The sequence below is a fragment of the Anabrus simplex genome, chromosome 5, assembly GCF_040414725.1.
Source record: "Anabrus simplex isolate iqAnaSimp1 chromosome 5, ASM4041472v1, whole genome shotgun sequence".
Lineage (NCBI taxonomy): Eukaryota > Metazoa > Arthropoda > Insecta > Orthoptera > Tettigoniidae > Anabrus > Anabrus simplex.
In genome coordinates, this window is record NC_090269.1 from 257,044,818 (window position 1) to 257,069,933 (window position 25,116).

Genomic DNA, 25,116 nt, shown 5'->3' on the forward strand with positions numbered 1-25,116 from the left:
TGCGATGCTAAGATGGTCCCTTATGCAAGGTAACCGCCGATCGCTTTTCCAGTACCGGTACAGTACTTGCTTTAATTAACGCCAAGATCCAAAAATATGCCATAGCCGTCCTTTTGTGAGACACAGTTTATTAAAAAACGATTGATCGAGGATTTAGCGTTGATGGGGCTGGAATTTCTGGACGGTTGATCCGTGAAATCGTTTCTTCGAGGAACGGATAATGCGGGACTTTTACAACGTGATTTAATTACGATGCTCGCGGGACCACGTAATTTGAACAGATATTCCGGGAAAACGTATTTTCAGGGAACGGATAATCGAGGTTCCACTGTATATAGGGTCACAGTCCTTCTGTGTAACAATACGGGTGAGAGTCTTCCTCCCTTTGCCGTAGGAATGTTTGAGAAGCCACAATGTTTTAAGAGCATCAGGCACTTGTCTCCAAGCTCAAGGCACCTAAAATTGCCTGGATGACATGCAGAATTTTAGGAGTGGCTAGTGTGCCTTGAGTACAAAATGGCATGCTAGGAAAGAAGAATACTTCTGTTAGAACAGTGTGCTGTACAGAAACATAATTTTAAAATATGTGCATCTTTTTCTGCTGGCCAGTTGTACTAGCTGCTTACAATTCCTAGATCAAGGTATCATTTCATCTCCTATACATGCTTACAGAAAGGAACTGGTGCATTACTTTCTCTGTGAGCTCATTAGAAATGTTCTGGTAAGAGAAATACACAAGTGGATGTGAAGGATACTATGTGGGGTGTGACAGTTGCTTGGGACGCAATTCCTTCAACGATAAATCGCAGACTGCTTGGTCAGATGTAGATTTGGTTCCTTAAATGAAGATAAAGAAAACTAAGATCAGTGGGAGACAGTCTGTCAACTGTCTGATGCCAATACAACTTTCTCTGAATGCTGTGCAGAGACTAGTTCAGAGGCACAGGATCCTTCTGTTTTGATCAGCTGTGATCACATTACGCCAGACGAAGATGTAGCTTCAGCTGATGCTGAACATAATGAAGATATGGCGCAGGCGAAAACTATTCCATCAAAAAATTATGTTCTTGCCGCTCCAACTGTGTTAGATTCAGTAATAAGTACAAGTGATGCTGACGATGCGTCAAGGCTATGGATCATATGGAGCATTTCGTTGGAGTTTACAAAAGGAAAAGGCAAGCTCTCATGCATTTTTTAAAGGTAATAAGCCTAATGTATGACAAAAAACCTACTGGACCATTAAACTTTTTTTTTTTTTTTTCCCCGGGTACTGTACAAAGGTTTGGCCAACTGCTTAGACCAAGCGAGTTGGCTGTGTGCTTAGGGTCCCACTGCTCTGAGCTTGCTGAACTGGCTGAATATTGTTTATGCAGTGTAACTTACATTACTTGGTCATTTGTTTCTGCAATCGGCCCTTATGGAGAATATTTTCAATAGTATTTTGCATTTTTCATAACAGACGGTTGTCAGTGCGTTCCTTGAAGACCCGATTCTCATTGTATTAAATCTGTATAAAAATACAGTAGAAGTCTGCTATAGCGAGTACGACATATAACGAGAACCCCGTTGTAACAATGTTTTGCTGTCCCTTCGAAATTCCTATGTTAAACTGCGTATTATCCTTCGGTTACAGTGAGAGCCCTATCACTGATCCATCCGTTTTTTACGAGCGATTAAGCGTACACGATTTTTTCCATTGCCAATATTTATGCACCCCAGCAATTGTGTTGCACGCGGTCAATTACCTTCGATATCGGTTCCTCGCTATGTCCACTAGCAAGTTCTCTCGTTGACATTCAAAGGTGATATCTAACTTTATTAGTAATACCCATCGAGTGCTGTTCCGTAAAGAAAATTTGAAATGAAAGAGAATTTGTTTTCGTAATAGATGCGTAAATAACGTGCCTGATAACAGATAACTCGTTAAAAGTAAAGGCTGACCAAACAGTCGCTTAATTTTAATGCTAAATACGGAAATAACTAAGAATGGGATACACCTCAAGATACGGCAGAGTGGATCATTGATTTCAGTGGTTAGTTTTTATATTTTCTTGCATCTGGTTAAATTTCGGAAAGGCTGTTATCATGTAAACTAATAGCAACATCTCTCAAATGTAGCTGCTAAAGTAAAAACTAGAAATAATATTCTTCAGAAACTTGCTGGTACATCATGGGGAGCCAATACTCTGTTCTAAGATCAACAGCATTAGCCTTATCATATTCTGTTGCTGAATACTGCTGCCCCTCTTGCATCAATAGTGTTCACACAAAGAAGATCGATGTACAACTCAATCAGGCAATGCGCATTATCACGGGTTGCATTCGGAGCATGAACACACTATGGCTTTCTGTTCTCAGCAATATTCCACCTCCAGCCCTAAGACGATCAGAAGCTCTCCTAAAGGTTTGGAAGAACATTCAGCAGAGCCCCCAACTACCCATCCATCAAGATATTACGCACACTGAACATCGACTGAAATCAAGGAAACCACCCTGGCGTACAGCAATGGATCTTGAACGAAGCTCTTTTCATGTTAACAGTTCATGGAAAACCCAGTCATCAGTAGTGAACAAACATCTAGTTGAGAATCCTTCCAAACAAGTACAAGGATTTGATCTTCCAAGACGACCGTGGAGAATCATCAATCGAATAAGAACTGGACAAGGCAGGTGTGGTTATCTGTTGTGCAAATGGGGTTGGACTAGCTCTGCAGATTGTGATTGCAGTGTGTCTTCTCAGTCAATCCACCACATTGTTGCTGACTGCCCAATTCGAGCTTTCAAAGGAACGCTAATGGACATTCACCGCACATCGGATGAAGCAGTTGATTGGGTCAAAATGCTAGACCTAGAGTTATAGTATTGTACAGACTTGTGACTACGCACATTTATCCTGAACTATATGCATGTGTGTACACAGATTCATCATACGATAAATAAATGATAATAATAATAGAGAGAAGTTTATTATTTCTCTACTTGCACTTGACATGTTTTCATAATACATCTGTAGTACGGTTAAGTTAGGTTAGGTGACACTGTTTGAATAAGAAAACTGAAACGTTTACCACAAAATGCGATCGTTTATTTTGGTGCGGAATCGTTTTCTGGCTATGTGTACTTGCAAGCTCTCTCGTCTACATTCAAAGGGTCTCTGAAAGAAAATTCAAAATGAAAGAGGATGACACTTTTCATAATAAATACGTAAATATGTGGCCGTTAGCATTTGTTAACTCATTAGAAATACAGGCTAAGTAAACCCTCGCTTAATTTTAATACTCTACACTGACATTAAGTAAGAATGCGATACACCTCAAGATATGGCAGAGCGCATCACTGATTTCTGAGGTTGGATTTTATTTTCTTGGTCTAGTTACATTTAGGAAAGGCTATTTCCATGTAAATTTTTAGCAAGGAGGTTATCATTTCTCTGCGTGCGTTTGAAAAAGGTTTTCATGATACACGTACGGTTACATGATGCCGGTTGAAGAAACTTAAATGTTTGCCACAGGAGCCTCTGGAGTGATACCGTTCTCCGAATCCAAGACGATGTTTTTTTTCCTCAGAAATTCGTGCGAAAAATCAAGGGTTGCCTTTTATTCGCGGCCTAGCAGTAATTTAACAGATACCCCTGGCAACTACCGCGGTAACCAAATTGTTTCTTCTCACCCTCGAATGCGCGTGCACATACAAAATTTACAATTAAGTATTTATTATTTTCCACCTAGTCAATACAATGCTTAAGGCAATTTAATGGTTAAAAGTGGTACATGTTTCGTATATTATCAACATCTTCAGCCACATAACACTGTTTAGATGAAAAATATATAAATTGACAAAGTAATGCTTAAGAGGAAGTGTCCTTAAAATTAACATAAGATTGACAACATTAAAACTAGGTGGAAAATAATAAATACTTAATTGTGAATCTATCGAAGTGCGATACGGACCATGAAGCTGATTTTACGTAACGCACATACAAAACGCGTTGACAGGACATACTGAAGAGAGAATGATGTTCTATTAGCCTCTACAAAAACTTTTCTCAAATCTACAGAATGGCATCAAAAGGCCACAGCTACTCAGTGACAGAGTTATAACTCGTCTATGCTTAGTAAAATTTAAGTTTATAGACAGCAGGAATATTTTCATGATAGATAGTTGTATTTTAAAGATACGTGGAAGAGGTATTGCCGGGAAATTTTCTACGTGTTCTCGTCGTTATGATGTCAATTTTAGGTTGATGGTTATTAAACACTCAAAAATGTAGAATAATTTTGCAGCCGCAAAAAATATGGCATAGGCCTAACTGAAGCCAATATTTGGCGTCAGAGTGAAGACAAAGATACAAAATATGCATTCAGTGGTCCTCAACAAGGACGCTTTAAAGAAGTTGAAAATGAAATTGTGAGGTATGTGTACGAAAAACGCAAGGGCGGAATGGCCACACCGCGGCACAATGAACTCGTTCGTTGACCTTCAACGTCCGCGATTAGGCCTGTAAATTGCTACGCCGCTGAAGTTGGCTGAACCCGACAAGCGGCACTTGCGTGTAGCGGTAAGCGGTTATATCTGACGCTGAGTAAAAGTAAGTTTTTTTGACAGCAAGAATATTTTCCTGGTGGTTCATTGTATTGTAGAGACCCGTAGAATACAGTAGGTATTGCCGGCAAATTTTAAATGGGTTCTCTTAGGTATTATGAAGCCAGTCTTAAGTTTATGGTCATTAAACCCACAGAAATAAAGAATAATTGTGCAGCCGCAAAAAAATTAGGCATAATGAAAGCCAATATTCGGCGTCCACTAAATGCTTATTGTACAACAAAGGTATTCATATGATTTTACAAAGCAATCTTCGAGCCTAATTTAAATTTTATGAAGGAAAAAGTGGCAGTCGTCTTTAATTCAGAGAAATACGATACTGTAATTTTTTCGGAATAAAATTAAACATACATTTTCACACAGTATCAGATTTCTAAGAATAACAAACAAGGAAGCTGTAGTGTGGATATCATCCGCAGAAACGCAAGTTTTGAACAAACTAATTGCCGTTTCATACCAATTTTAATATATATGGACAGGTTTCCGACTTTTATACAAAAGTCGGATATGACGACAATCTTCTATAGCGAGTACATTTTTCGCTGTTATGAATTCTCGCTAAAACGAACTTCTACTGTACCTTGCCTAACGCATCACAAATTTTCATTATACACTTAGTACGATCGAATTCTTCCTAGCCCTGAAAATGTTATTTGTCTTCCCTTGTGAATGGAACGTGATTTCCAACTCTGGTAAGATCTGACGCCACAGTTGCATGATTACAGAAATGGATCTTAAATTCCTGAACTTCACAGGATAAGTTGCACCTTCGGGGAGTAAGCCGTTAGCCTTAAGCCCCTTATAGCCCACAAGTCCTGTATTCACTGCACACAATTTGAGGTTATCACATATTGGACCCCCCCCATGTTTTTGGCTGTAAATGTGGAAAAAAGGGGAAGTCTGATATGTGAGTAAATACGGTATTAACAGCGAGATTGCTGAATAGCACAGTGAGCGTATAGCTTGTATTTCGCATTCCATTCAGAAGTTACATTTATTTTTTTGAGTGGTACATGGAAGTGTAGTGAATATTTGTTGCGTGATATGGTAGCCTATATCTGGATTAGGAACATACTAGTGTGAAATTAACTAGCGCGGTGCATATTTGTCTTGTGATAGCCTAGTTATGGATACGGAAAAAGTCATGAAATTCCTTACTAATGAAGACATAATTAAAGTCTGTCAGAACGTGTACTGGTGGCCGTATCTTAAAGCGTGCAGAGGTCGCACCTTCAAGTTTCGGCTCGAGTTGGTCAAGATGGCGGCCGAAGTCATTCCTGCCAGTCGCACATTGTCGCGTCTAATCTCCAATTCCTTGTCTATGTGACCAAAATATAATATTTAATAACCCACTGCTCCGAAATAAAAGGCTTGTACTAACGTTTTGTTTAAATAGTGCGATTGCAATAATACTTAATACTTTTATTGGCCCTCTGCACAAGAGTATATGAAAAATACCATATTTACTCGCATATTAGACTCTCCGTATTTTTTTTTTTTTCCCACGTTTGCAGCCAAAAACTTAGGGAGGGGTGGGGGTTTCCAATATGCGATAACCTCAAATTTTGTGCAGTGAATACATGATTTGTGGGCTATAAAGAGCTATAAATTGTACATGCAGTAAAATATCAGTATAACAAAATTTTGGGGACCTTTGAAATTAATTTGTTATACTGAAATACGTCAATTCTTAAGAACTCACCTAGTATTATATCAGTTGTTGTTTATAGGGGCGGAACTACGGGGGCATCTGCCCTGTTTTATTCGTTGCAGGATCTATATAACTTCAAAATTCCATTATGAGTTACAGTATTGGCAGAATTTTTCAGAAAATCTATTTTTACATTGTAACAGCAAGTCTACACAGAACCTCATTTTTTTGAAAAAGTATGCGATTTTCTTCTGAACACATCCAGACATAAAAGCTCGTTCCAAATGTTCACCAACCACTGCACATGAATTTAAAATAGATTCTGGCACATCACTTTGTGACACAAGAAAGTCTTGAAGGCTACGTGCCATGTTCATTGCGTGCTGAAGAGTCAAGCTCTATCGATCACAATCATTTTGGGGGTTGTCTTCCTCTTCCTCATCACATGGATCTCTATCATTCATAATTTCCTCCACTATTTCCTCATTGGTGATTTCTTTGTGGACCATTACATCACTATCTACATTGATGTAGTCGGTAAGACTTACCGTAGATGGCACATCCAACGTTGTACACAACCGCTTCCAATTCTCCTTGGTTTCCACATCATCCAACACTTCACTTTCTGCGACGTCTTCTGTAAAAACCACTCCAGCTTTTCTGAAGCAGTTTGTGATGTCTGCATTCAGGGATTTCCATGCAGCATTAACCCTTTGGATGCCAACCCATAATAGGGCATCATATGCATAGAATGCCAAGCATGTTTCAAGGGATTTTGCATCACTGTATTAAAAAAAAAATATATTTATGTCTCAGTTTAAAAGATATGGAGGTGAAATTTGGTATGAGAGCTTGAGATACTCCAAGGAATATAAACATGTGATTTGCATTTCGAAAAACAAAATTTCGTGGAATACTGTGTAAAAAATATTCTTTTTTATTTTTTAAAAGGACAAATCATAATTTGAAATTAATTAGCACATTTTACACTAAATACAAAGTGACTAAGTTAAGATATTTAATCTTAACTCTTGTCTGGGATCATACGTACCAATTTATATTGTTAATGTAGGTCTACTTTCCAATTTATAAAATAATTTCCAAAAACATTGAACATGTGGAGAGAAAAACACCAGCAGTTTAACCTATCAATGATTGGATATTTAATGAATTTTGGGAGAGTACTAGTAATTATTTGAGAAAACTGTGTCCAGTAGCAGTATTTATTACTATAGAACAGTTCAGAAGATCAGAACAACATACAAAATCAACTAATAGTGTCAGGAATGAAAGTGTAAAGAACAGATTTAAATATTCTATGGGTGGAGCATCAGGTTGAGATAGGCCTACATGTTTTGGCCCCGGGATTTCATAAATATGGTGGGGATGGAGAACATTACTTTCAGGGAATATTCATTCAGTCCAAGAAAAAATCTAATTCACTGTCACTGTCATTTTAATTAGCACTGTCACTATAACTCTTTGAGATTGCACGAAATATTGTAAGCCCTATATATATAAATTTGAGGTAGAAAATAAAGTTCCACTGCAATTTGATTATTCATTTTATTCGCATTTTACCTTCACATTCCCTGAAACAATGATTTAATTTGTATAAAAAATGTATGTCTATGGCGGGACTCAAACTCAAGTGGTCGCAGTTAGGACAGAAGTACAATGACCACACGGCCACTGTTCCACTTGCTAGATTGCAAGTCATCAAGTATATAGGTGTTGCATTAGAATCGGGGGATTCATAAATTTTTTGGAAATTATTAGGTTGCGCAGACCTGACAAGTTTGAGTAAAATGTGTTCGCATTTTAGTGTTCTATCACCTCCATGTGGTCCGAAGCGGATCCTGCTTCATGATATTTGTCCTCACTGTTGGAAACTCGAACATATTTTCAATATCGTGTAGTATCTTGTTCATTAAGGCTTTGGTAATTAGAAATATATCTTCTGACAACTCCAGAAAGTAGTTATTTCATCCTTTGCCTTCTTCAGTTTATAAATAGTCTTCATACAGCAGTAAAGCTTCAAACTTACGTCTTCTACATGCCTCCATTTTGAAATTTTAGCAGTTAAGAGGTTTAACACAGGGCTGCTGCCAGGTTAATTTAACACAAGTATTAACAATTTGTTACAGTTAACAATCCTTGATGAGATGACCATTTTGTTAAATTATGTGTTAAGTGTCCTTAACAGCAGAGTTAACACAACTTTTGTTGAAGAAACCGGGCCATAAGAATCTTCATATTGGTATAGGATCTTCTAATGTTTTCATATATGTATTGTAATATTGCATAAACTTCTGCCTGGAATATCGTAGAATATTTTCCCAGCGGAAAGTTAATGCTTTTTCCTGGTCTCATTCCATATACCCCTGATTCAGCTTTTGATCCATCTGTATGGGTCCTTAAGATGCTCTGGTTCTTTCTTCCAGGAGTCTGTTTTAGTTATTACCTCAAATGTTTTATTGAAGTTATACTGTGTGGAAATGTAGTCTGACCGCATATCAAGTATGGAGTCTTCTACAATTTTTGTTATTGATGATATTCCTGATTGTGAGTCTGGAATACTTCCAATTTGACCCTGTTTTAGCCTGTTGAATGCCATCCTCGCTTCCCCTTTGATTAAGATGTCAAGCGGGGCCAGGTCTAATAAGGCCTCCATAGTCGCTGTAGGGTTTGTTTTGTATGCTCCAGTAATTGCTAGGCAGGCTAATCTTTGAATTCTACCTAGTTGTGCCAGAGAAGTTTCATTCTGCACCTTAGTCCTCCATACCAGTGCACTGTATGTTATTGAGGGTCTTGGTACCTTAGTGTACAGCCAGTGTATCATACTTGGTCTTAGTCCCCACGTATTTCCATACATCCTCTTTACAATCATGAAGGAGGTTACAAATTTGTTTATATATTTTGCTCAAATGCTGGTTCCAGGTTAACTTGGAGTCAAGGATTATTCCCAAGTATTTAACCTCTCCCTGCAGTTTAATTTCCTCACCTCTCAGAAACAGGGGCTTAGTCTCTTTAGATTTCTTCTTGTGGTGAATGGAACAATGGCTGTTTTATGAGAACTTTTTATAAGTCCCTCATTTTCTGCCCAGTTGTATACAATGATAAGTGCCATTTGCATTCGTTCCTTAATGGTGATAGCAAATTTTCCTTGGACTACAATGACAATATCGTCAGCATAGCCAACGATGTTAAAGTCCAATTTGCTTATTTGGTTAAGCAGTCCGTCCACTACGAGGTTCCACGACAGAGGGGATAAAACCACTCCCTGCGGACATCCCTCCTGTGACCCTTGCAGACAGGCTGCTTTCCGTACATGTTGTATGTATCACTCTGCTTTTGAGCATGGCTTCGATCCACCTACAAGAGGTTCCATCTAGTCCTCGCTTTCAGGCAGCTGTGATCATTGCTTTAAAGGAGGTATTGTCAAAAGCTCCCTCAGTATCCAGAAAAGCTCCCAACGCTACCTCCTTTTGTTCCAGATTTTTTTTCCAGTCTTTGTACTACCATCATTATGGATCCGTATTGAAGATACTATGCCTTGAAATAATACTGTAACTGATGATGCCTTCAATGAAAAGCGAAGCATGTCTCATATGTAAATAAAGATAAATTCCTAATTGTTTAAAATTTTAATGTATTGAATAGGTGATGTTATAAACTAATTAGCATCCTACATTTAGGTATAAATACCGCCCTGGAGTGTCTCCACCCCATTGGTATATATCCTAGGGCTAAACTTGCTCTATGTATATTTATCATATCATAATCCCCACAAGCACATTAAAGCCTTCTTGAAGCATGATGGGCATAATTCCATCATTCCCTGGGGAATTATATGGTTTAAATGAGAAGATTGCCCATTTTAAAGTTCCATAGTTAACTACCTTCCTGCCTACTTCATAGTCTCTCCTGTCTGATTTCCATGATGGAAACTCCATTTCCAGGCTGCCCCAGCCTCCAGGAGGTTCTTCTGTGATTTCTGAGCCGGGGAAGTGTACATGAAACAATTCTTTCATAGTCTCTTCCACGGTTCTGGTATAGTTTCTGTTCTCTCGTTGGAGTGAATTTATGCTGTTTCGGCTATCCTTAGAAAGATTCTTTGAAGTCTGGTGTATTCCGGAGTGTCATCTATCTCCGTACAGTACCTTTGCCGATCTTAAAAATTTATTTTAATCAGTCAGGGATTTCCTGTATTTCTCCCATTTTTCTGATTTTTTTGCTGTATTAAACAGTTTCCTAACCTGTCTTCTTTGGTCTGCCAGGTCTTTGCTCCACCAACGAATCTTCCTGTTGGACTGCCTGGCTACCAGAGGGCAGGTTTCTTTGTAATTGCCCTGCAACAATTTCCATCTCTTTTTAATGTTTCTGTTTATTCTCTTGAGTTTCTGAACTTGTTCACTTTTGTAGTTGTCCCAGTTAGTTCTCCGAGGATTTCTGTATTATTCTGTTTGGCGTTCTAGTCCCACCATGTCAAATATTACCGTATATACGCAAATAATACCCACATATATTTTTAAAAAATTTGAGGCACAAAATTAGGGTGCGGGTTTCATTTGCGTCAATGTTGGCTTTTTTTTTTTTATCCGCCTTCCTAAAGTTAGGGTGCGGGGATTATTCTGTGGCAGGGATTATTCACGTAAATACTGTGTGTATCTGTGGTCTGAACAACTTACTTCCTTAGATACATGCCATTCACTTCCTTTGCTCCCTTTATAGGGGGTAGATAAAGTTACATCAATAACCTCCTGTCTGCCTGTCTGTTTTTGATCACAACGGTAGGTTTATTTCCTTTATTCATTAAGTTGTGTTCCAAAATGAATTCTAACAAAGACTCACTTCATGGTTTATTGTTATTGCTTCCCTATGCCAGGTTGTGAGAGTTGGCATCGCATCCTAAAATGAGGTGTTCTCCATCCTTGTCACACATTGCAACCAAGTTCATTACTTCCTTGGTAGGTGGTAACTGCTCATCATCATGAGGAAGGTATGCAGACCCAAGTAAATTCTCCTTGACCCTTCCTGTGATGTCTGAATTGCCACTGTCGTGAGGTCTCTGGAACAAAAATCCATCAACGGCAGTAACTTTATTCCTTTTTTGGCAAGTATACAGGTTCTGGGAGTCTGGTTGGTCCGATTGTATATCAGAACGCCTCCAACCCCTCCCAATCCCTGTATTTTGCCTTTTGCAACCCAGGGTTCTTGAAAGAGAGCCAGGTCACAGTCTCGTCACCACACACAGTGCTGCCGAGGCAGCCTTACTGTGTAGAAGATTTATCTGGACCACTCTCATTCACACTCTGGGGTCTGGGTTTACCCTTTAGTGGTTTAAAGGTTACTTGATTTAGGCCACAGGTGACCTTAAATTGTTCTGTTGTTTTGCTTCTAGCTTCTTATAAGAGTTGGGGTCCACCGAGAATGCCAGAGTTTGGCCTTTCTTGGTCACCTTCCGGCTCATAAGTTGCCAGTCACTTACCTGAAGTCCTTGGTTTTATTGCCATCAGTCTTTTCTTTTTTTAATGGTTTCCACATCATTTATAGCTAGGACCCAGACTAGGACCCTTGGCCTCCTTAGGAGATGTTTGGAGTCTACAACTTGCAACTCCATTCCCTGCCAAGGGCTGCCGGATAACCAGTGTTTAGTTTCTTCATTTTCACTGATCATCCAGAGGATACCCTGTAAGAATTTATTATCCAGAAATTCTGGTGACACCTGTTCAAGGTTATCGTCCAGCAATTTTAGAATTTTCCCTTTCACCAGGTCTGCTTGTTCCTGGTTAACATTTTGGTTTTTAGCTATTACGGCTACCTTGATGCCTTGATGTATTGCTAGGCGGGCATTAATTCCATTGTGGAGTTTTATCTCCCGTATGCAGTTATCAGACTGTGCCTGTTAAATAGGCTTCTGATAAGTTCACCTGCATACACCCCAGCGTCAGTGGGTAGGGTCTGACACATCCCACTCTGAGGAGTCTAGTGTCAGCTTAGCCATTCAGACACAACCGGAACAATAGGTCCCAGCTAACGTCGACAAGACAAGTAAGTTCATACGATAAACACTCACTGTACATTTATTACCGTATTGGGTTCCACATTCATCATTCCCCGTTTTTTCTCCTATCCAGTTACAGACAACTCATATTCCTCCCAGATTGAATATGCACCAATGGGAAATTAATCAACAAGAATGACGGAATTTTTCAAATATTTTTATCCGATAAGCAATGAATGAAATCAACAATATGTATCCTACTTACACGCTTCGACCTTAAAACATAACCATGCTTCTTTCTAAAGGAATATTCAAACTGTTTCAAACCCTAACATGAACGACTTTAACCAAAATTCTGGTTTTGCTAAAATTCTTACGACTCAGGCGACCATATCAGCTGAAGAAACCCCAACTCACGCAGTGATATCTTCTAGTCAATACAATTTCAGAAACCCCAATTCACGCTGTGATCAATCCAATCCACAATTGGAAGTCTAGTCATTATAAAAAGTTAATTCATTGTTCATAAATTCTGGCGAAGTTAATCCACATATTGTACATACTGTACATATTGTAAACTATATTGTACATACTGTACATATTGTAAACTATGTAAATAGCATAAGACAATTGTATTTAGTATTAAGTTAGTTCACTACAAGTTCCAATGTTTATAGTTTTAATTCTTGACCTTAAGATTAATATAGGCTGAAGATGCCCATAACTAGGGCGAAACATGTCCCTAACTGGTGTGTTTAATTCATGTAGAATTTAACCACTAAAAATATAAATTTGTATTGAAAAGGTGGACACAATAATTTTAATCTTGAAAGAGTTTACTTATTGTATCTTCAATACGGAACAAAATGAGATTAGTTACTTGTAATAAGCCCAAAAGCCTGTATCATGTCTAAAACACAGTCTATTTCACATCACAATAAGGAAATTGCTTTGCCAACTGCGCACTTATCCACTCGAGTGTCTCAGGCTTGACTATAGTGGCACAACAACTGATGAGTTCTAACAAAGCAAAGCAGTTGGGGGAGCAGAAGAAATGACACCGACCATATTCCAATGTCGGCAGCCTTGTTCCCTGGAACAGCACTAACGCAGCTGCGAACTTCAGTTTTTCAGTACAGTACCGTACATTTTCTTTAAAAACAGTTTTGAAAGAACTTTGAATTAACCAAAATGCAATTTGAATTATCCATGATATTTCAACATTTTTAAAATACAGAATTCTAGGTACTAAGCATAGTCTGGATCAAAGAAGAATTTGAATTTAAAGTGTTTGAAATTTCCAGGTTCCAATGTAACAGAATCACAATACACTTTGAGACTTTTTGTTCTTAGTGTATACAGAGAAATACATAGGAGTTAAAGCACAACACATACCAGATCAACTCTTCGCACTTTACCAATTTTATATTTAGTTGTTGAAACATGGTTAAAATTACCACGTCCTCTTAATCATTATTGAAAAACTTCTGTTGAAGGAATGTAATGTACCATTGTTATTGCATAGCATTTCCAGTTACCCAACATCTCGAAGCATCAACGAGCAAAGGGAATGAAAAGAACGCTCTTCCTTCTCACTTCCGAGCTGTGCCACTAATGATAATCTTAGCATTCTTGACAACTGTTGATCACATTGATTTATTACAACCTACAACCACAATCGCCACCTATAAAAGGTTATTTTGCCTCCCAAAACAAGATCAGACTACTTACTAATTTATTCTTTCGTTCACAACATTTTTTAAACCACTCAGTGATTGAATTTCTGGGATTTTAGGAAATTACTCCCTGATACCGTACAGTGGTTTAAATTATCGGGAATGTCTGCGATTTTCCAAACATCTTGTAATCCTATTACATAAGGTTTGAGAAACACTCACACTTCCTGCACTACCTAAATCAGCATCATCCCTGTGTTGAATTCCACTGTGGTGATGGAATAGGAGGGATGCATTCCATTCTTGGACATTCTGGTGAGAAGGAAATTAGATGCTCTGTCTATCACAGCTCTTCGGTTGCGAGTCATTAAAGATCTGTGCAGGTAGTTCTGTTTCCCGACCTCCATTGTCTGCTTCATTTTGAAAATTGTGTACTTCCCTTACTACTAACTGGTTCATTAAACGTCTCTGTTCATATGAAGCCGTGCCTCATGCCATATTGCAATAAATCCAAACAATTACATCCATCTCAGAGTACTTGTTATCCCCCTTTCTTCCCCCACTCCCCTTTCTCTCTATCAATCTCACACACACATGCATACACAACTCTCTACCTATTCCTTCCATTTTCTCTATTCCTCCATTTTATACTAGATTCCCTGTTCATCTCAATCTCATTCAATTCTTCTCTGTTGTTTACCTGTTTTTAACTGCTCTTTTTTAAATTTTCTATGAATATTCTCTCCCTTCTTTTATTAATATTTTGACTGCCTTTCTTAGTTTCTGTTTGCTAACCCTTGGCCAAGAGAAAAACACAAGACTTGATTGAAAAATGGCAACATGGGGTATTCTATGGAATGTAATAGCTCGGGCTCGGTAGTTAAGGAAAATTCCTTTTTTTTTTTTTTCCCCTCGAGTGTCCGAAGACGAGACTCGTTTTTTCTTTGTTTTTTGGGTTATTGTTCCTTTTTAGGCCTTAAAAGGCTTTTTTTTTTTCTGTGTCACCTTTCTACTACATTTTTACTTCCCACTCTCAATTTGAATCATCATTAATTCATCCATCACCTCTTCAATATCTTCTCTCTAGTAAATGAAAAGACAGAAAATGAAATAAAAAATTTAACTAGTGCTTGAAATAAACCAGAGGTATCAAATTATGTACAAGATAAGTGAAATACAGTGGAACCTCGATATCTCGAATCATCTCAGGAGGTAAATTTTATTTCAAGTTATCGAAATTTCTAGATATGCCGTTTCTGAGCATGTATAGCACATAATTATATCTAAGGGCTTATACTGAAAACATTATTTTTTAAAGTATTTAAAAATATACAAACAAACTCTGTCATTTTAATTATAACCCTTATTATAGTAACTTTTAGAAGACAGGATACAGTAAATACAGTAGTGAAACATCCACTAGTCTCTTCTGTTTGTTACTGTTAACCTTTCCTCCCTTCATGTTGAAACTTCTCGTCAGCACCATGCAGCGAAGATTCGTAAATGGAGCTTGTCATGCGAGACCTCAGGGGTTGCTTTCGTACGTGACTGGTAATTAATTCACACTCGAGAAACACTGAGACTTCACTGATTTTCCGATCACTAGAAGTTTTTCAGTCCTGTCTCATATTAGCTCCAAGCATCATTGTAACCTTTTCTTTGCTTGTTAACTGTTCCTCATAAACCACAAAAGGCATATTGCACTGTTCATTTTGCACAAATTTTGAGTTGCAGAGTATTTTTTGCTTCAAGTGACAAAATGTTTGCTTGGAGAAATTCAAGTAATGGAGAAATAAATACACCTGAAGAATAGGACAAACACCCGAGAAATTTAAGTTAATTCGAGTATTAGAGGTTCGAGATATCAAGGTTTGATTGTATTGAAAGAAGAAAATTTTAATGCGAGTGTTTTTGAAAAGGAGGATCTCACTTTCTTCAAGTATGAACTCGTATCATCCGGTGATGTGGAGAGAAGGTTCTCAATGTTTCACAATGTACTGACTGAAAACAGACTATCCTTTACATGTAAGAACCTGCAGATGACTGTTGTGATATACTGTAAAGCCAACTGAGGTAAGGTTTCCGAATTCCAGTTTCTGTAACCCTGGCGTGGTTAAACCAAATATCATTCCATTTACTCTAATTTCAATTTCTTTCTCCAGCATGTCCATTGCGGGTTCGCAGAATTTATTCTAGGTGGAAAAAGTTTTTCATTCTAAGTTCTGAAGTACTTTTTTTATTTAACAAACACGGAATTCCTTTTTTAAATTTTATCTAAGGATATATAACATCTGAAGTGTTTCACTTATATATTTTTGCACTGTATGTTGCATACCACAAGAATTTTCATTTTTAAACATTATATTCCTTAATTATATATGTAATTAAAACTAAAATTATGAATGAATGTGGATAGCATTTTTACATTATTTTTGCCAGTTTTTATGTTCCTTTTGGGCATCCTTAAGTCATGTTATAAGTTTTTTTTTAGGCAATTTATAGGTCAACTTCCAAGCCCTAGTAATAGTGCATAATAAGCCCTCCGGCTATGAATGGGAGTACCATTTTATCCATAGATCAAGGGTCAGATAAACTCAAAACTTTCACTATTATTAAACAGTCCTAAATTGTGGTTTACTTTTGAGTACTTTCTCTACAGCTTCTCCCTTTCACACAGCATAAACCCGAATTAATAATTTGTCTATTTATCTCTTATTCCCTCTTGTCCGTGCTCTGAGGGACACTTCAGATTGAGGCATTAACTATTTGGTTCTGGTCTTGGGAAGCTGTTGGATTTGTTGTGAAGAATATAGATCCACAAGAATATTTTTCTCTCTTTTGATTAATGTAGTTTAGTACTAATGTAACGTTTGCCATCTGTGCATGTTTTTGCCAGCCGTGGTATCACCAAGTTGCTGTTATTTGTTTCTGTGTATAACAAATTTAAATCGGTTGAATAACCCTTATCTTGTCTATTTCACCTGTTTGAAATATGTATGTGACTGCCTAATTGACAGATCTTTAGCACTTCTAATATTTCTGATTGTTATTATTTATTTCAGCAATATTTTGACAATGCTCCGCTAATGAATGTACCTGGTAGAACACATCCTGTGGAAATATTTTACACGCCAGAACCTGAAAGAGATTATCTTGAAGCTGCTATTCGAACAGTTATCCAGATCCACATGTGTGAGGAAATAGCTGGTGATGTTTTATTATTCCTCACAGGGCAAGAGGTATAACAAAAGTGAATAAGTTATTTTACTTTTAATGTGCTTTACAATAGTTATTTTATTGTGTTGATAATCAAGAACTATTAAGGAAAGAAGTTTGTGTATTGCTTAACTTAAAGCTTCATGTAAATGACATTCTGTTGTATTTCACCTTAAAACAGTAATCACCACTATTGCCTTGGACTCTATAGAGACTGTAACTGTGGAGTAACAAATGTTATTACTTGTGTAACTAGATTAAAAATTGCAAAAAGTTACATCAGCAAGTCACACTGTGAATGGGATATTTTCTTATACGTTGTTGTTGTTGTTGTTGTTGTTGTTGTTGTTGTTGTTATTATTACAGCATCATTGGACCACTTCAGTTATTTTCTGGTCATCTTTTTCAGTAGGTTTTGTTTGCAAATTGCACAGTAGATTTTCATTCGTTTTGATCTTTTCTGTTTTTCTTCATCTGTAAATACTCTTCTCATTGTATGTAATTTGCCTATTTTTGGTTTAAATCTTCTGATGTTTTTCAGCTTCTTTAAATTATCTGTCTTGTTTTGCAAATCGTCCAAAGTTATTTCTAGATCTTCCATATCCTCTCTAATTTCCTTAATCACCTAAGATGAAATAAACAGCACAAACCCCATAAACGATAGACATTCAACCAAATAAAAAAAGATACCATTATAAGCCTTCTGTTTAAGCTCAACACCTCTCACTCAATAAAAATTACTAAATAATACAGGCCTATCATAAAATGAAACCCTGTTATAATTAAAATTACTGTTAATAAAAACAAAAAAAGCAGGTGAATTTTAAAAATTGGTATATCCACAGTATTTCTCAAAAACTTAACATGTTACAGACGTGAAAACTGGTACTAGGAATCTCTTTTGAATATGACAGAACATGTGCTGTGCGAGAGCTGTTCTCCTTCACTTTTTTCCCTTTATGAAACCAGTACTATGCCTTTTGTGAACTGGTTGATGCATGTAAGGTTCTGATGGTACTGTAGAACCGGGATACTGTCTTCGGTATTTTCAAAGGCACCTTTTAACTGGTTTCTTCGTCTTGTGCAAATAACACTCCATCAAAAATATTCTTTGCTCTGTAGGGTACTTAACCCTTTCACTGCCAAGCTACAATGCTGTAGTACTGCTAAAACTGCCAACCTAAATTAAGGTAAAACGTAGGGTCATACTGAAAATTTTGTACTCGCCTCTCTTTTGAAGCTATATAGAAGAAATTTTTTGATGATTCATGAAATATCCATGTATATGTCCTCTGATTTACTTTGTTGGTGCTTATGTCTTTATAAAAATAAAATAATGAATCATTAATTTCCACATTCTCTACTAATTTTTGCAAATTTGAGTTAGTATTGGCCATAGTGATAATAATAATTAAATTCACATACATGTTAATGTCACTGTTAGAATCACTAAGGTTTGTTGTCTTAATGTTCAAAGTTTTAAATCTCTAAGTTTAAAAATATCCAAATGATTTTAGTTTTGAAATTGAAAATTGAGGTTAGGTTCGTCATCATGGTCACTTGTATTTTGTTAGTTAACATTAACGTCATTGTGATCTTCACTTTCGGCAGTATTAGTAGTAGTAATTTGAGGGGGTCTGTGGGGGGTTTTCTTGCCTGTTCCCCTATCGGGCGCATCCCAGGTGATGGATAGGGGGGCCCTCGGGACTTGTCTGGAGGGTCTGAGGGGAATAAAATACCCTCTCGCAGACCAAAAACAGGTATTGCCAGGAAACGTCTTGAGGCAGTGTGATTGTTCCTAGCCCAAGCCAACGCTTGGAAGGGAAAACCTCACCCACACATGCTACAGAGTCATCCATGTTACCTCCGCATGGGTGATACGGTAGTTTAGGTGAAGTGGGTGCTGGTGATTGAGGTGAAAGCGCACTGCGGCGTGCTGGAACTGACATATCACGTTGCCCTACGTGACCTGAGCGAGCCGCAGGTTGGAATGGGGCAAACTCAACCTAGGGGGAACCCATGGCTGTGAACTCGAGTCATGGTAATGCCAAGTGGGAATCACGTGAGTAGGTCTACTGGAGGTGGAACAAACCTGGTCGGGTGCGACCAGGAGCGGACTGCTGGATGGACGACTGAGGGGCGTGGTGCTACGGAGAGCCTGAGTTGCGGGTCGACAATGTCTGGCAGAATGCCTCATCACAGATGGTGAAACGCCGCTCAGGACCCTAGAAGGGGCAAAAACCCTATGTCATATAGAACCCTGGACATTCCAAATGAACCACTTAAACACCAAGGGAAGCTATGTAAGCTCCAGAAGAGCAGGTCAAGCGGCAGGCCCGAGAAGAGAATATGGAGACAGAAGTCCCAGTAGGGCAGACTGAATCCAAATTTGAAGAAGAAACAGAAGAAGCAGCAGGAAAGCAGCAACCTGTCCGAAGGACATTTGATTGCTTTCAAGTCTTGCAAAAAGAAAAATGCAAGACCGTAATGGGACACATGGCCCAATACTTGGAAGGAAGAAAGATGATGATGCATATAGATAAACCACCTCGCACAAGTGCCTACTACAAGGAAAAGAAGGCGAGGAAAGAAGCCAAGATAGCGGCTGGGACCTGGGTGGAGAATCAGCCAAGTAACAGGGTTCAGCGAGACGCTATGCCAGTGACTGTGCCCATAGGTCGGAGGAAAGTACGCCATCAAGTTCGGCTACAAAACCACCCTCCAAGAAACAGAAACACAAGGAGAAAAAGCCATGTCCTTTTCGGAAAGACTATGCACAATTAAGGTCGCAATAATACCTAAGTCCTTTCCAGATGAAAAACTCAAGGAGGAAGACGTAAATGAATTGTCATCTGCTCTGATAGCACAAATGAAGCCGTTGTCAGGTGGATGTGTGCCAGGCTTCCTTGAGTCACCAAGGCTAAAAAGTGAAGCTATAGTACTGATCTGTGCAAATCCAGAAACGTAAAGTTGGATGGAACAGATAGTATCAAACTCTAACCCATAAAGAAGGGAAACCCTAGAGGTGGCGGACGCAAAAGAGGTGCTGAACACGACCAAGGTAATCACCAAGTTCCCACCTCCTTTGATGAAAGTGCAGGATGATATTGTCAGGATCAGTCAGCATGATACCAAACTTCTAACACAAGAGTTGAGAGTGCTGAATGCCACTTCGACTCGGCAGGAATGACAGTCGTTTTAGCCCTTGGTGAAAGAGACTTTGAAGAGCTCAAGAAGAGAAGCCTTAAGGCTAAGCTCAGACTTGGGCAGATCAAGTTTCAAGTAATCAGGTGAAAAACAAAACCCAATGTTGATAAAGATGGTGCTGAAGCTTATTCCGGCCAGTAATCAGCATAAAGAAGCAGCTGTGGCCACTTTTGCCAGGAAGTTCAAGTCCAGGGCTATTGACGTGGCCCTTTTGCAAGAGCCTTGGGTAGTCAAGGGCAGAGTAGCAGGACTGGCGGAATCTGTAGATAAGCTGATGTACGATACAACATCAGAAATACCCAGAACATGTCTTCTTGTGAACAGGAAACTAAAATATCTTATTTTGCGGGAACACTGTTCACGGGACTTATCCGTGGCCAAGATTAAACTTCGAAATTGGGAGGGATACAGAGAAATAACCATGGCTCCCCATATCACCCATATGACTCAACTAATCTGCCCCCATCAGAAGTTGTGAACCTAATTTGCAATGCAAAGGGGAAAGTCGAACACCTTGTCCTTGTAGCAGATGCAAATTCAAACCACACGGCATGGGACAGCATGAACTGCAATGCAAGAGGTGAGTCTTTGCTAGAGTTTATTATTAGAACTGAGTTGACGATGCTAAACCTAGGAAACAAGCCTACATTTATAAATAAAAATCATAGGAAGGTAATAGACATTACACTAAGCACTACGCATATTGCAAACTTTATTAAAGACTGGAAGGTGCTGGAGGAACTGTCATTGGCAGACCACCAGCACATCCAATTTGCAATAGATGTGAGACTATGTAGGATTGAGATTTACAGAGACCCAAAAAGAACTGGGATGGATACAGAGAAGTTCTGGGGAAGGCTCTACAGAAAATTCCAACTAACATGGGAGGAGAGAAAGAATTGGATGAGGCAGTGGAACTATTAGAAGAGGCCATTATAGACTCATTCCATAACTGTCCTCCCAAGAAAAGAAAAACGCCAAAAAAGTAAGGTGGTGGAACAACAAAAAGCCAGAATGAAAAAAGTTAGGATGTTGTATAGAATATCATCTAGAAATGGTATGTGGGACATATATCATAGAAAACTCACTGAGTAAAACCTAGAGATACGGAAAGCAAAAAGAAAATCTTGGAGACTGTTCTGAGATAGAGTGGAATCACACACACTGAAACAGCTAGGCTCCAGGAGGTTCTGAAAGTAACCCATATAAACCAAGTGGGTACACTGGAGAAACCAGATGGGTCATTTACCTAGGTGGGGAGGGGCACGCTAGAGGTACTAATGGTGTGTCACTTTCTTGAGGCTGAGGAAATGACAGAAGAAACGGTTGGAACAGAGACCGGAGCTTGAAGAGTGGACTGGAACTGAGCCAACAGAATAATAAAACATAACCATGTAAAATGGGCAATCAACACGTTTCATCCTATAAAGGCACCGGGGCCATATGAGATACTTTCGATACTTCTACAGGAAGGGCGGGAGTTACTCGTCAATGCCCTGACGGACGTTTTCAGAGCTAGTCTAACTTTAGAGTACGTGCCGAAATCATGATCTGAAGCTAAAGCAGTATTCATACCTAAGCCTGGAAGGGCATATTATGCCAAAGCATCCAGACCATTATGTTCAACTTCCTTCATGCTGAAAGCAATGGAGAAAATTCTGGGTAAATATATCAGAAGAACGGTGCAACTGAACTCAGCATTACATGAAAATCAGTTTGCATATAGACCTGGCAAATACACTGAAGTAGCACTCCACCAATTGGTTTGTAAACTAGAGGAAAGCCTAGAATATAAAGAAATTGCACTGGCAGAATTTCTAGATATAGAACGGGCCTTCAGCAGTTCAACCTATGTCTCTATGATCAAATCATTGGAAAAGAGCAAGGTGAGTAAAACCGTTGTCAAATGGATTAAATCCATGTTAGACAGAAGGAAGATAAAAGCAACCCTGTTTGAAGAAACGCTGACGGTTAGGGCCACCTGAGGCTGTGCTCAGGAAGGAGTTCTTTCCCCTCTGCTGTGGAATCTCGTGGTGAACAAAATCATAGCTATGCTCAACGAACAGCGTTTTTATAGACAAGGATACGCTGATGACCTATTGATTGTGGTACTAGGTAAAGTGAGGTGTTATCTTGGACCTCATGCAAAGATCACTTAACCTTGTGGAGAACTGGTGTCGGGAAGAGCAACTGTCAGTCAACCCGAATAAGATAACTCGGGTCCTTTTTACAAGAAGGAAAAAACTAGAGGGGAAGAGATCACTGAAGCTGTTTGGACAAGATATATATGGAAGAACCGGCATTGCTCCTAGGTGTAGTGTTAGATAGAAAATCTAACCTGGAATCCATGTATAGAAAGGAACATAAACCGGGCCAAGAACTTGATGTATGCATATAAAAATGCCCTCAGGAAGACATGGGGTTTAAGACCATCAATGGTAATGTGGATATACCCAATAATTATTTGACCGTTGATGGCCTATGCTGCAATCATCTGGTGGCAGAAAGGAAGTTAAGGAAAAGTCAGAAGTAGATTGGATAGCCTACAGATAATGGCATGCATAGCCATAACTGAGGCTATGAGAACTATGCCGACAGAAGCCTTGAATACTTTTTACTAGACCTCCCATCACTATGCAATTTCATAATAGGACAGGCTAGAATGTGTTCATATAGATTGGCACAATCAAAGTGCTGGAATGCACAAAGACCCAATCTAGGACACTGTAAAAATTAACAAATAGCAGAGGAAGTTCTACTAATGCCTTCTGGTCATATGATACCGAAGTACAACTTTGAAAAACCATTTGAGACCCTGATAATAAAAAATGAAGACTGGGATATCAACAAATGGAATACTGAAAAGAAGATATAGTGTGGTGGACTGATGGCTTCAAGACTGTGGATGGCACAGGAGGAGGGATAAACGGGGGAAGACCTGAGAGATCAATCCAGATGAGCCTGGGCAAACACAGCAGTCTTTCAAGCTGAAATGATAGCTATCACAACATGTCTTGAAGAAAATCTGAAAATGACATAGGAATAAGAACATTTTCATTTTTGCGGACAGCCAAGCGGCCATTAAGGCACTAGAAGCAGTCCCGATAATATCCAGAATTGTCTGGTATTGCCATTCACTTCTCCTGAAGCTCTGAAAGTACAGCATTGTCAAAATAATACGGTTACCAGGGGATGCAGGTATAGAAGGAAATGATAAGGCAGATAAACTGGCCGGGAAGGGGGCAGAAACATATTTTGTAGGCCCAGAACCTGTATGCCGGAATCCGTATGGACAAGCCCGACACTGCATAGGAAAATGGGTACAAAAGAAACAAATGCAGAACTGGAAAAATACTCTAGGATTCAGGCTTGCAAAGGAACTGATAAAAGGACCAAACAAGAAGCATACTAAAGAACGGTTGAAACTCAGCAGAGAAAATATGATGGGTAGTAGGGCTGTTGACAGGACACTGCCATCTGAAGAAACACCTACATAGAATAGGAGTAATAAGAGACAATATATGTTGGAAATGTAATGACGCAGAGGAATCGGGTAAACGCATACTTTTCGAATGTGAGGCGCTGGGTAGAATCAGACTTCCCATTCTAGGACTACCAGGTGAGGAGAGAGAAAAAATCCAAAAGACCCAGTAAGAACAACCTGCAGCTTTGTGAGGGAGTGGGTGTATCTAAGTTGGAATGAAGGAAAAACATGATAGCAAAAGATCTTATAGGTCGACACTAATTAGGAAGTATTATTTAGAGGCACCATAGAAGAAAAGAAGAAGAGAAGAATTTGAGAGGGGTAACACCATTAGGTCTAATATCTGCCACATGAACTGTTACTGTATGTATCTCTGTCTTCATCACTAGAAGCTATATCACTGTCACTACCTAACAACTTAGCCTTACAAGTGTTCTGAATAATATTTCACCATCTTACCCTATGTAAATTTGTGGTATAATATGCAAAAACACGATAAAAGCAATACCTTGTGTCAAAACAAGCTTGCTGTGCAAAATTTGTGTCGCACATGACATGGTCAGCACATGCCAACCTGTGTTGAACCTGAACAAACGTATTTGAAAACCGGCCTTTACAGCATTGGATCTCATCGAATCGCGGCAGTTTTACTATTCACATCGGATCTTGGCAGCCATTGGGTTAATCATCGTGATAACTTCACAACACACCTTAAATGTCCAATCGTTCCTAGCAAACTGAGACAGAACTAAGCATCTGCTGCCTGAAGCAGTCAAAACTTATCATGCCTGGATTGACACGAGCCATATGGCACTCGCTCGGGGATTCACGCTGCCTATGAGCAGAAGTGTGATGTCGTAAACTATACTCCCTGTATAAGGTGGGTGTTATATTTAGTCATCTTGTCAAATCGATTTCTCAGAATATTATGAGATTGTGTTCTGAATCAGTGACTCAAAATATTATCGCGGATAAATCTATACTAATATGTACACCAAGTGGCCAAAAGTCTTGGGAAGACAATAAATGTGATGTTAAGAGTTGCTCCTCCCCGAGCCCTCAGAACGGCAGCAGTATGGTGAGACATGGGCTGTACAAGGTGTTGGAATCGTTCCGGAGGGATCATAACTCATGCATCTTGCTCTTCTGCCCATAATTGGTCTTGTGTACTGTATTTGGTGCACGTTTTGTGGAGCGTACACCAGCATGAACAGCATCACATAAATGCTCGATTGGATTAAGATCGGGGGTCTGAAGGGCCAATCCATGGTCG

At 38.9% G+C, this 25,116-nt stretch overlaps 1 protein-coding gene across 2 annotated transcripts in view; it reads left to right on the top strand.

The window, feature by feature from the left end:
- Dhx15 (DEAH-box helicase 15) overlaps positions 1–25,116 on the top strand; it is a 204,095-nt gene that overhangs the window by 68,842 nt on the left and 110,137 nt on the right. For both annotated transcript variants that reach the window (XM_067147359.2, XM_067147358.2), the window contains one exon: positions 16,999–17,175. In XM_067147359.2, the coding sequence (XP_067003460.1) occupies positions 16,999–17,175 (177 nt within the window). The remainder of the gene's footprint in view (positions 1–16,998; positions 17,176–25,116) is intronic.